This window comes from Triticum aestivum, chromosome 4A, assembly GCF_018294505.1.
Source record: "Triticum aestivum cultivar Chinese Spring chromosome 4A, IWGSC CS RefSeq v2.1, whole genome shotgun sequence".
Lineage (NCBI taxonomy): Eukaryota > Viridiplantae > Streptophyta > Magnoliopsida > Poales > Poaceae > Triticum > Triticum aestivum.
The window spans coordinates 747,854,034-747,867,659 of NC_057803.1; the positions used below are offsets into that span (position 1 = coordinate 747,854,034).

At 38.8% G+C, this 13,626-nt stretch overlaps 1 protein-coding gene across 3 annotated transcripts; it reads left to right on the plus strand.

Moving 5' to 3' along the window:
* The first annotated feature begins 9,009 nt into the window (after window positions 1-9,009).
* LOC123083605 (moesin/ezrin/radixin homolog 1) lies at window positions 9,010-12,086 on the plus strand. Of its 3 annotated transcripts, none has more exons than XM_044505602.1 (5): window positions 9,010-9,230; window positions 10,129-10,343; window positions 10,406-10,641; window positions 10,771-10,896; window positions 11,682-12,048. In XM_044505602.1, exons 2-5 carry the CDS (start codon window positions 10,136-10,138, stop codon window positions 11,691-11,693), a joined length of 582 nt encoding a protein of 193 aa, XP_044361537.1. In that variant the 5' UTR covers window positions 9,010-9,230; window positions 10,129-10,135; the 3' UTR covers window positions 11,694-12,048. The 3 variants fall into 3 exon arrangements, with proteins under 3 accessions (XP_044361537.1, XP_044361535.1, XP_044361536.1); XM_044505600.1 differs by having other exon boundaries at window positions 9,013-9,230; window positions 10,771-10,919; XM_044505601.1 differs by lacking the exon at window positions 9,010-9,230 and adding an exon at window positions 9,259-9,398 and having other exon boundaries at window positions 10,771-10,919; window positions 11,682-12,086.
* Window positions 12,087-13,626: the final 1,540 nt, after the last annotated feature.

Below are 13,626 nucleotides of genomic sequence, written 5' to 3' on the forward strand. Positions count from 1 at the left end.
CTATAGATGGAAGTAGAGACAACCGTCAGTCAACACATGGACATCAATTGATTTTATCTCCTTGTTCGCATTTGGAAATTGCTTGGCAAAGAGTTTACAACCGACTTCATAGGTTAAACACTACATCTGTGTGTAACGGACGCGCGACAAAATATAAGGATCCTCTAACCTTAAAATATATTGTAATGTGATAATTACTTGTTAGAGACGATAATTAGTCGTGTGTTATCTTGTAATGTGATATTTGGGGATGGCAAGGCATCCATTTTGGCATGTATTATGTTAGTGGATAATCTGTGGTTGTCTTTCAATGTGGCTTCAGAAGATACTAGAGGTCAGCCCTTGTGGATTTAAAGTGAGTGGCGTTGGAGATATCCAGCTCGTACAACAAGTTTCCTTGGTCATGGTTAAGATGCAATAGGGTTGCCCATGAGATTGCTATTTATTTTTTACAAATACTAGAGTTGATGAGCTTTGGGTAGGTATGTTCCGTCCTGTGTGACATACTCCGTATTTTGTAATAAGCGACTGTGTAACTTTATCTTGATTAATATAATGGATGAGGGGTTATTTCAGAAAAAAATAAGAAAAATTATAGTAAAATTAATTAAAAAAACCAAGTTGTCAAGACAATAATTGGACATGACCGTGCAGCACATGCATGCTTCTTTTACACGATGAACATTGCTGCATCATCGACTTGGAGTTCTGGACTCATGTACAAGGGGCTTAAAAAACAATAATGGATACAATTTTGGGGCCACAATCTTGTGGGTATCGGTTGCTTACAGTTCACGTTATCCACGTATACATCTTCCTAATGCATGACAACCACCAACCGGAATCGATCAAACTGTCAAAGATTCAAAGCACAATTAACTACTAGTACCACAATAATGCTGATAGCTCCAAACGAATATAAGGCAGCTACAGCCAATAGAATGGAGAGAAGCATCCGGAATGGGTTTATGCATAGTGCCTTGTCACGTGGTGCCAATGCAAATTTGCCATCATGCCACAGCCCGAACGTCTAGAGTGATGGCTTGGGACAACCCTAGAGGCCAGAGAAGTCGTAACCAGGTTGAGGCCTATTTTTTGTCTTGCCCATGTACGTTCATGGATGCATATATTGTAGCTGCCTACCATTTGATTTTTGTCAGTTATAATCGACTTCACTACTTTAAAAAAATACATGTGTGCAATTAGACATATATTGTCGCGTATGAAAAGTCCCTAACTCAAGGCGGTATAACAACTAACAAGGTACACCATGATAACTACAACTAATCTAGAAGTTGAAATTGTCAACACGGTTATTGATTAGAGGTAACCGTGAATCACATGTTTCCTTGTAGAAAAAATGTTGGTACTTCGACATGAAGACATCTATTGGTCACGATCGTGCATCACATGTTTTGTTGACACAAAGAACCAAATCATCGATTTGGACTAATAGAAGGGCCTTAAAAATGTGTAATAATGGATATCGTTTAGGGGCCCACAATATCCCGGAATCCGTTGCTTCTGGATTATCCATCTCCGTAATATATACAGTTGGAGTACATGACAACCATCAATCAAATTCAAACTACTAAGATTCAAAGCAACAATTAACTAGTGCAATAATGCTGATGGATCTAATAGAAAACCAACAATGCATCGGTACAGTACATGTGGGAGAAGCGAAGCCAATATATATACTGGCTTGCCAGGTGGTGTCAGGTATGTGGGCCTGTTTGTGTGTGTGTGTGTGTGTGTTTTCGTCTGCATACGCCTCTTTGTAATTTGGGATAGTTGTCCTAGCATCGAATAGTTGTTGTGCTTCTTAATTTCTATAAGATACTCCCTCCAATATAATGTAAGACGTCGCTTGCAAAAACTCCTTCAATTATGAGACGGAGGGAGTATAATATACAATACCCTTTGGAGTGTTTTGATCACACACGTGCACACAAAGACTGCATTTTTACGGTGATCTTTTTTCTTTTGTCGAAAAGGGGAGCAAGCCCCAGCCTTTGCACTTATAGGGTGATGAAGCCGCGTGTGTGGGTCGTTGCGCTGCAAAGTAGCAAACTGGTAGAGCCGTGAGTGTGTTTGCTTGGTTGATGAGAAAAAGCAGTCATCCTTCCCTAGATACTCTTATTATCTCAACTTTTAAGCCAAGGAAAAATAACCATCCTTCTGGACATCCAACCACAAAAGTGCCAATACGTTCATCTCTTCTCTCCAGCTCAAGTGTGCGGTCTTATGTTCTGTAAAAAAGATGCCTTGCATCTTTTACCACCATGTACCCACCTGCGGCATTCATGAACGACCAACGGTGACGTAGCTCCCTAGATCTCTCCCGTGCACCACCATTTGTCAGCCAATGCAAACTGATCATCTTGTCGATGCCCCTGGTGATGGCTTGGGGTCGATGCCTCGGATGATGGCTTGGGACAACCCTAGACCGAATAGGTCGAGGCCTATTTCGTCTTGTGTAACTACTTTTGAAAATTGCTTGTTGAAGAGGTTACCACCGACTTCATTAATTTAAAATTACACATGCGTGTGAAGGAACTGTATGTTTGTGTGTGCACAATTAATATATCTTGTCACGTAAGAAACGTCCCTAACTCATCGATAACACGAAACACCATGATAACTACAACTAATCTTGAAGTTGAAATTTTCAACACGATTACTAATTAGAGATGACCGTGAATCACATGTTCCCTGCTAGAAAAAATGTTGGTGCTTCAACATGAAGACAACTATTGGCCACGGGCATGCATCGATCACATGTTTTGTTTACAAAGAACATTGTTACATCATCGATTTGGACTAATACAATGAAATAAAAAATGTGCAATAATGGATATGGTCCGGGGCCCCACAATATCGCGGAATCGGTGCTTCCGAGTTATCCATCTCTGTAATACAGTCGGAGTACATGACAACCACCAACCAGAATCAAACCACCAAGATTCAAAGCAACAATTAACTAGTGCAATAATGTTGATGGATCTAATAGAAAAACAATGCATCGATAGAGTACATGTGGGAGAAGCGAAGCCAATAGACGGAAGAGAAGAAGCTTATATATACTGGCTTGCCACGTGGTGCCACGTCGGCCTTGCTCCAAGTGGTAAGTTGGCTCGTCGCTTTCCTCCGGGTCAACCATGGCCGGTCGGGTCCAGGAATCCCTAATTAGCGAAGCCACGTGGGTGGCTCATGGGATCGCGAAGTGTCAGGCTGGCAGAGACATGCAGGGGTGATGTGATTGGCTGGCCCATTGAGATCACCAAGTGGCACGTTGCTGAGTTGGCGTACAGGTGGCGTGGTGTATATTATTATCGGCATGATGCACACCGGCATGCATGCGTGTGTAGTATCAGAATGAATCAACACTTATATGTATATGGAGCAATTATACGAGCAGATAATGTATATTCATATTGTTTACGATGTCGTAGGAGCAGATTGAGTGGACGATGATGGTGGCTCGGTGCTTCTGAGATCAAACTTTGGGTGCGTTGGACTTGGACGGCTATATCGGACATGAAAACTAGTACGTATATGCACTTAGGTAACGTAATAATAAGCAAAGCAGGATGTTGGTTAGAGAATTAGCACACATGGCGGCTGATTAATCCGGACCAATTCCTCAACGCAAAATTCAGTCTGGACCAAATGGGCATGATGGTCGTCATGGATCCAACACTATGTGTAGCTAGCTAGGGTACTTATGGAGGAGGGCCATGCATGCATGCGGCCAGCTTGCTTTCCGTCTCGTCTCTTTCATTCCTCTTGATCGGTTAGGATGATCGCTCGTGAAAGATTCTATTCTATACATGTGGTGTACTACGTACTAGATGGTGAGCTGCATGTGCCGGCCAGCCTCAACAATCATTAGGGACTAACTCATTGCCACAAGCAATCCACTGATTGATCGATTAGGGACAGACACACACTGAGAGTTAGGTCTAGATGGAGCATGCAAGTGATGGATCAACTTGCCCCTTTGGGTATGCATGCCGCCATGTCGATCGATCATCACATGCCAATCAGCGAGGTCATGAGATGTATTGGATGATGGGGGAGTTCCGTTCACGCCGGCTGTCTCTGTGCGGAGGAGCAACGCCACGTTGGGAGATATGCATGGGTGATCCATCATCAAATCAATGGCGACTTGTGCATGCATGTGCCTTCCGGCCTCCGGTGCGATGCGATCCCATCCGATCCATCATCCATGCGTGGCAAGTGAAATGAAATTATACGAGGAGGAAGCAAGCGGATAACCAACTTTCGCGGCGCCGGCACCTCCGATCCCACGCATGCTGCGGTTTGCCACCTCCGCTTCTTTTAGCTCAAATTTGATTCCCTTCCTTCCTAGTGCCATGCCCATGGATCAACTTGATTCATTGTAGCGTGGCATGTGTCTCTCTGCATGCTTATGCATGTCTGTGTACTACATCAGAGATCCACTTCGGCTGGTTATCAGATTTTTCAATTTCTTTGAGGGAAAGCTCGTTTTTTTTTCCTTTTAGCAATTTTTTTTGAGACAATTCCTTTTAGCAAATGAGGGAAAGCTGGTGTGGAGGTCGGCCGCAGGATCTCTCACATGAAGAAGCATTTACAGTAATGGGTCGGCCCACTTCCCAATGATTAAATAAAAGAAACATCGGTCCGTGGTCTCCTGGATAGTGTCTGAAGCCGTGCTAGTCACCGAGCTCGCTTCGGGTTTCTGATGAAGTAGGTCGTGAAATATAGAGGCGACACTAGCCCGGTTTCAACTGGTTTCCCCGTTTTTAATTTTTTTTACTTTTCTTTCTTTTTTGCTTCATTTTTAATTTGTTTTTCTATTTTTATATTATTTCATTTTTGTGTTTGGTTTCCTTACACCTTTCTGCGATATTTTTTATTTTGCTTTTATTTGTATCTTTATTTTTTTTTCTTTTCTTACTCATTTTCCCTCTTTTTTCTTCAGTTTTTATATTTATTTCTTGTTTACACAGTTTTTTTTTATTTTTTTATTTATAGTTTTTCTCGGGTTTTCCATTCTTTTTTGCATTTATTTCTTCAAATTTAATTTACATTTTTTTATGTTTTCATTTTTTGGAGGTTTTCTTTGTTTCTTTTTGTTTTCATTTTACATTTCTTGTATATGTCAAGAACATTTTCCTAATACATGTTTAAATTTTTCCCAATACAAATTTAACATTTTTACAATACATGGACAATGTTTTTTCAAATTCTTGATTAATATTTTTTTAAACAAGATTAAGGTTATTTGAATACATGGTCAACATTTTTCCTATATACACTTTTAAACATTTTCAAATGCTTCATTAAAAAATTTCAAATACATGATTACTTTTTAAACACATAGTCAAGGTTGTTTCTATCCACATTTCACATTTTTTGAATACTAGATTTTGCATTTTTCAAATAAAGATTAACATCTTTAACACATTGTCAACATTGTCTCTATACACATTTAACATTCTTTAAATGCTCGACTAACATATTTCACATACTTGTCAACATTTCTTAAATGCTTCATTAACATTTTCTTCTAATAGAAGATTAACATTTTCTAATACATGGCCAACATTTTTTAAATGCTTGATTAACATTTGTCACATAGTTGTTCAACTTTTTTAAATGCATGCTTTTTATTTTTTTCAAATACAATATTAATATTTTTTATCATATTTAAAAAAATCAAATGCTTGATTAACATTTTTATTACATGGTAAAAAAATACACATTAATTATTTTTTAGATGCTTGACTAAAAATCTTGACATACTTTCTCTACATTTTTTTCAAATGCTTAAATAACTTTCTGACAATATATGATCAATTTTTTCATATACATTTTGATTTTACGTATTCATTTTTTTGTATACATGACAAATATTTTCGCTATACATAATTAACATCTTCAAATGTTTGATTACCATTTTTCAAATGTTCATGCAGAGTTTTTTCAACATATATAATTATAGTATGTGAAACTATAAACAAATTTAAAATTAAAGAAAAAATAAACCAAGAAAGATGAAAAAATTATGCTGTGGCCAAGAGTGCGCCTAGGCTGGCCCATCTGGGGCTCCCCTTCAGGTGAGGGTTCCCTCGGCCGCACACCGGGCCGACCCATACGCTTGCGCGACTTCAGCGAGTTCGGAAGGTTGCCTCGCTATAAATGAGGTATAGCCGTGCCCGCATCTTGCCAGAGGAGCATCCATCTAGGCGGGTCATGTTCGGCCAGGCCGATCAACCAAGGATTGCCAATTGCATTCCGTCCAATGCTCGACCTGCTACACCTTTGTTATGTACCGCCTATAGAGATATGTATCGTACAGATCGTCCACTAGCACTGCCCATTTGGGGAAGGCAGCGGTTCATTGCGACAAGATTTAGCCCCGTTTTAGGAAGGTTATGAAACATTCCACCTGGTTTTGGCAAGGTCCCTGTATTTTCCAGTTTTCACTTCCTTTTCCCTTTTTTTCCTTTTTATTTCCTTTTTCCTTTTAAATTCGTGAAGATTAGTCAAATTCACGAACGTTCTTTTAGTTCATGATTTTATTTTCAAATTCCCAAACATTTTTCCATGTTCAAGAACAATTTTTGGATGTGTGAATTTTTTTCGAGTTAAAGAACATTTTTTTACAATTCCTGAACATTTTCTAAATTCATTGATATTTTCTAATTCAATACATGTTTTTAAAATTCACTAACATAAATTAATATGTGAAATATTTTCAATTAATGAAGAGTTCGAAATCCAAATGTTTTCCTAGCTCTCAACATTTTTTCGAATTCAAGAGCATTTTTTTGAATTCATGAACACTTTTTGCAGATTCGCAAACTTTTTTGAATTTCTGAATTTGTTTTTCAAATTCACAGACACATTTTAAATTTGTTAACATATTTTAAAACTTATGTAAAGTTATGAAATTGACATTCAATTTTTATACTTGTGAAATTATCTTCGTATTCATCAACTTTTTCAAATTAAAATAAAAACAAAGTACGGAAAATCTAAAGTGAGAAGAAAAACACGCAAGTTTCTTTTTGAACATAGTACAGACGCAAACGCTCATACATATACATGCATACACTCACACATAGGAACGCACACATGCACCCCCCCCCCCTATGAGCATCTCTGAGAGACTGAGCCAACATGTCATCTTGCGATTTTGCGAAGTCAATATAGGCGCTTCATAGTCGACGGGAACATCTCCTTCCACAGAACGCGCATCACCGAAAATTCTGAAATAAATCCAGAATAAATGCGAGCATCGGGATTTGAACCCTGTTAGGATGGGGATATCACTGCCCACCTAACCATCCAAACATATATTGGTTCACAACAGGCAAGTTTCTGGATGTCGTGCATGCCTGAGTATGCTGGGCTAGGCCCTTGCAGGGCGCTTACGAAACGGTTGAAGCGTGATTGCAAGTGATGTGTATTGCTCGCTAGGAGCGATACATATTAGTTCCCGGCCTGCTGGGTTCACCCCAGGAAGATGGCCCAAGGTTACAATACGCAGTAAAAAGCCAGCCCATGTGTTCAAGGCCTAAGAGATCTTGGTTTTTATTACGATGTGCATTGCTAATTTTGTCTCAAAATGTGCTCTTTTGGGTGCATGCCATGGGAAAAATAAGGAAGCTCATGTTTGGCGCCCGCTAGCGCGCTCGCACGCCTAGCGTAGAGGGCCGACCCAGGAAACGCAACCAGGCACAAGGAAGGAATAGGCGAAAATGTGGTGCAACCAGGATTCATTCTCTGACCGCCTATAATCAAACATTCGAACATAGCCACTAGAACGAACTGCCTTAGCTGTTTATTTTGAGGACAAAACCCCTTATTATAAACCCATCCTATTATGAGTATTATTTCATGATTAAATGAAAAACAATTATGAAAGCAACATATAAAAAAAGTGATTTTGAAAAGGTTCGTACAAACCGAAGAAAATCGTGAATTTGAGAAAACTTCACGAATTTGGAAAAAGTTTGCAAAATTTAGGATAAAGTTCATGAAATTTTAAAAAAAATCACAAATTTGTAAAAAGTTCATCGATTTCGAAAAAAATCACAGATTTTGAACAAAAAGTTCACCAATTAAAAAAGTTCATCGATTTTGAATAGAATTCATAAAATTTCAAAAAATAGTTCACTGACTTTTGAAAAAAGTTCACCGAATTTGGAAAAAGTTCATCAATTTTGAAAATAGGTTTATCAAAATTTTCAAAAAGTTCACCAAATTTGAAAATTTCCATAGAATTTTAAAATAAGTTCATCTAATTTGAAAAGTAAGTTCGTTGAACTTGAAAAGTTCATCAACTTTTAAAAAAAATCATCTAATTTGAAGAAAGTTCATCGATTTTAAAAAAATCATCAATTTGAAAAAAGTTTATCGGATTTGAAAGAAATCATCAATTGTTTAAAATAATTCACTAAAAATATAAAAATTTCATTGATTTTGAAACGAAAGTTCATCTAATTTGGAAAAAAACATCATTGATTTGGAAAAAGTTCATGCATTTAAGAAAAGAAAGGAAACGGAAAGAAACCATGAAGAAGAACAAAGGAAAAACAGAAAACGAAAATGGAAAAAAGGAAAATGAAAAAAGAAAAAAAGAGAAGGAAGGAATAAAAGGAGGAAAGAGTTTAAACTTCGTGGTGCGGTGGTTGTACGAACGAACCCCCACGAGTGCGGTCGCCGGTTCGGTTCTGAGCGAGAGCGCCCGTTTTATTGCGTACTAAAATACACAGTGCACCAAATAGGAATCTCCGAAAAATAATCTGGTGCACAATTAATTGCTGATCCTCACCCTGTCCTCCTTTTTTGCACATAGCACATGATTTTTGCGAGCGCAAATACTGTATTAAAATGTGGTTTAAAAAGACACGGATCTTTTTTTAATAAACTAGTATTTCCTTTGAATATAGCCAACCAACATGCCATTCTCTCATCTCTCTTCATACTTCACACCATTATTATTCACTCAATAAAAGAAGCCATCACACTATTGATACGTTGAGTACTCCTCAGTTGCTACGAGATGAGGTGAGCTGGGACTGGAAAAATATATGGTAGCCTTCAAGGCACTGTCCCTTGGTTGGTGAGTGACTGACTGCATCTCTTCGTCTTGCTCCTGTGTGCAAGAAACCTCCAAGCTCTAGTTCCTCATCTAGTGTTCCTCTCTCTCGTGAATTTGTACATCGTGAAAGGTTAGCTTTCTCACCGTGCTCTTGTTATTCTGCGCTAGTTTATGTCTGTTCCTGTTGATTGGGTGATGATCGCACCATCCCAGCCTCTGATTCTCGAATACTTTCACCAGTTAGCTGTTCCTAGAGGGTTGAAGGAACTGTTCTTGTTTGTGTTTGAGCCTTTCCTCGGTTAGTGAATTTTTGTCCCCTTCTCCCTTTTCAAGGAAAAACAACCACACACACACACACACACAGCATTCTCGGTTTCTGTCGTTAGATTTCTGGTATTTCTTATGTTTCAGCTAAATTTCAGTGTGTATTTGTGCGGCTGTTTTTCTTGATTTGGATTGTTGTTGGGTTGCATTACTTGCTTTGGTAGACTCTGTTTCTAGGACACAACATATTAGCTTGTAGCCCTGCGATTGTCCGGATCAGTGGTAATGCCTTGGCTACTTTTCGGAATATCGATGTTCTACTTTTAGATAATAAGTTTGTGAACACCAGATGACATGTATTCCTCTATTTCTATTAATATTATAGTATTATGTAAAATAGATAAGAACACATAGTATGAACCCCTGATTCTGTTATTAGGACATATCGTTGCCATTTTAATCAATTATAATTCATGAAATGAGCAATAATGAGCATGCATATGAAATATTCTGGATGGTCCAAATGAACACTGTGTTGTTATGTTTCATATCCATTCTGCTACTATCTTTGATAGTCCAAATTTCATTCATCAGTGACACTGTCATCTATTAGTACAAAAACAGAGTAGTTACTCTGTTTCAACAGCTGGGCTAGGGTCACAAATGTTGGCCCTCTTTGTTCTGCTACTGCTTATGCTAATTGTCCATTCTAGTAAATGAAATGTTCTATCTTTGTGACATTATGTTAGCAATTGAACTGGCAGGTTATACATGGATGACATGGTTGACGCATTGGTTCTTAAGCTTCAGTCAAAGATATGCTACCATAGGGATGCCAGTGTCGAGTACCTGGAAATCAAGTCTATGGTTGATAAACTCGTAGAAGCAAACAAAAAGCTCAAGGATGAGAAAGTGGACTTCCAGGATGTTATTAATATGGTCATAGAAGACAAGGAGAATTTGCAGCATGACTGTCAAGGTTTGTGATCTTTCATATAGCACAATAATTAGTTTATTATGCTGACTCATTTGGTAGCGCAGTAATCAAGGAGCAGGTGGAAAAAAAGGAGGAGCAACTTGAAACTGTAAAGAAGGAACTTGAAGAAGCAAAACATGAACATGTGGCAGCAAAGAAGGAGCTTGAGGAAGAAAAACATGGCCATATTGCAACAAAGAAGGAGCTTGCGGCGGCACAACAACAACTTGCTCAAAGGAACCAAGAGCTGGAGGGTTTAAGGAAGAAGATTCAAGAGAGTGAACATGTACCTTCCACAAGGGTAAAACCTAATGCATACATCCTTCTCCGTGGAAGCCACATTCATATTTTAGCCTTGTTAACTTTATGTTCAGTATTTATGCTTTCTTGTGGGGTCGTATTTTGATTACCGGAGTCTCTGTGTAAGCAGGTAACAAGATCTGCACATAAGCGGCAAATGCTGCTCCAAGGATCGTTGAGCAACAATGCGGATGGACATCGCCCAAAGAAACGTAGGAGGTCCTACCAGCATGCAAGCCAAGATGACAACTTGGAGGTGATCAGGCAAATCTGATCCAGGTTTAATCATAAATCCCTGAATTTGTACTGATCATCTACATAGAGACTGAATACACTCTAAATCCATGAGTTCGCTCTGAGCATATAGATAGGTGTTGCTTATACACATACATACATACAGGTATGGCTTCAGTGACTCTGAACTTAGTACAACCATCTCGCTGATTCTATTATACTGGAGTATAAGATCATATGAGCACACCAACATTTAGTTAAGTTAGTCCTTGCTCCTGATTGGAGCATCTGACTAGTTTTATCGCCGGTTTTGGCTTGAGCATTAGCTTATGTTCAATTATTTAAGACACCAAGATGCTACTAATTACCATTTGTTATTCTGTTTGTGCATAGTCTGTTTAGACATCCTGTTATCTTAGAAAGGAAAAAAGGATCAAAGAAATAAGTAGCAAACACGGAATTGATAGGTTTCAGGTAACATAATGTGATTTTTATGGTCAAGAATTACAGAAACCTTTGGATGCAAGCACGCGCTGCGGGTTTAGGCATCCTAGTTTCAGGTTCTGGTGAAGTTACATAGCTGAACGAGTTACTCAACGTATTTTGGAACGGAGGGAGTAGCTTCTAAACCTCGACCACACCTCTTGTACCTTTTGCTCTGTGCATGCCACAATTACCTTTTGATATTGAATCACTTTATGTCGCCACATATCAGGCCAGGAGGGTTTTCTCTTCCATAGTCAATCGAGTTCCTATGCTGCATAAGTTTCTGCGTTGAGCTCATACTTACCTTCTGTGGTCGCGCAGGTTGTGTGCTAGCAGTTGGAAGCGAGGAAGGAAGCCATCATCTTAGCAGGCCATGACTAACACTAGCAACTAGCAAGCATGGAAAAAAGTTACTCCCTCCGTTTGTTTTTATAAGACGTTCAGACAACTTGCTTTGTGCTGTTTTTGAACAGTGTCTGAAAGTCTAAAACGTCTTATAAAAACAAACAGAGGTAGTACTATGTTAGCTACCTATGACACTGATGTTGAATAGTGTTACAATCCCCATTTCATGCATATTTTAGCATCTATTTGACTCCTCATTTCAGAACCTTGGTGTGTAGAAAACTTCACACTTCGATTCGTGCTTCTACTAAGAACCATGATGCATAAATATTTTAAGACTTAATTTGGTGAAACCTTCATTTGACGGTCCTTATTCGGTTATCCGGTGTTTGCGTTCTTGGAATCACATCTCTCTCCATGTAATGCGATGCCTGAAGAGTGAAGAATAGTGGCTTGGTCTGGGTCTGCACATGCTAGTGCATTGTTGATTTATTTGCAAGTAGTGGTAATGTCGTTCTTGCGTTAGATTGTGTTTCCGTAACCAGCGGGAGCTCTGCCCTTTACTACTGTAGAAGAGGGGAAACCATACAATCAGTTGAGAGTGAGCTTAAATTGCTAGTCCTTTTTTAAGAAAAAAGAAGATACGACGTTCAGCACTTCGCTGTGTATAGCGAACGAGTCTGAATCGCTGTCATGGCACAAGCCTTGCGCCATGATTTGCGTTAGGAAAACGGACGGTAACCAGTGCATTCGCTGGGAAAACGTCCCCAACGAACGTTCGCTGGACATCATTTCCGATAATAGAGTTCCCCTCTGCCAACCACTGCTAAGTATTGTGAAATCTTGACAACATGCAGAGACCATATCAGCACATAAACATGATTGCCTGATCAATGTAGCAATATGGTACTGAACTTAATTACTAGAGTAGATTTACCATGTTTGCATCTGCCATCTGGCCAGGCCGCTGAGTTTACAGATTCAGAGAAAGAAGACAAGTGAACCAAGGAAATAAACAGGGGTCGATTCAGATGTTACTGCACGTCTGAATCAGCCAGATGTAGCTATTTCCATACATCATCGATTCATCGGTTGTCAGCTCATCATTTATCCATGCCAATCCAAACATTGCTCGTTGTATCAAAAACAGAGGAAAGACAGAGGATAGAGGTCCTTGATGGGCGATGGAGTTCGGCTCGTGGAGGCCTAGAGGCCGGGAGCAACCCAAGAAGCTGAGAGGAGAGGCTGCCGCGTCGCCAGGAGCAGCGTTTAAATTTTTTCATATACGGGTTTACCATTTTTCATATACAGGTTTAACATTTTTGTAATACATGGTCAACATTTTTTATACATATTTTAAATAATGGATTAACATTTTTCAGATACAAGATTAACATTTTTTTATACTACATAATCAACATTTTTAATAAACACATTTTAAATTTTTCAAATGCTTGATTAACATTTTCAAATACAGATTAACATGTTTTTAATACATGGTCAACATTTTTCTACTATACACATTTAATATTTTTCAAATGCTTGAATATTTTTTTAATACATGTATAATATTTTTTGTATACATATTTAACATTTTTCAAATGCTTGATTAATATTTTTCAAATAATTGTTTAACATTTGTTTTAAATGCTTGATTAGCATTTTGAAAATTCATGATCGAATTTGTTCCTGCTTCTTGTTTTGTACGCCAAGTCCTCTGGAATCTTTCTTGTATATGTTGTGGGCTGCCTGATACGTCCCATGATGGAATCAGCATGGAGTACTCAGCCTGGCCCACTAGGCCAGGAGTCAGCAAGGTGAGAGACCCCCCCCCCCCCTATGCGGAAACCGTCACCTGACTCCAACGTCCCTTCCTTGACTGGGCCAGCCTATATGTATCTCTCTCCATTACTGGTTTTGG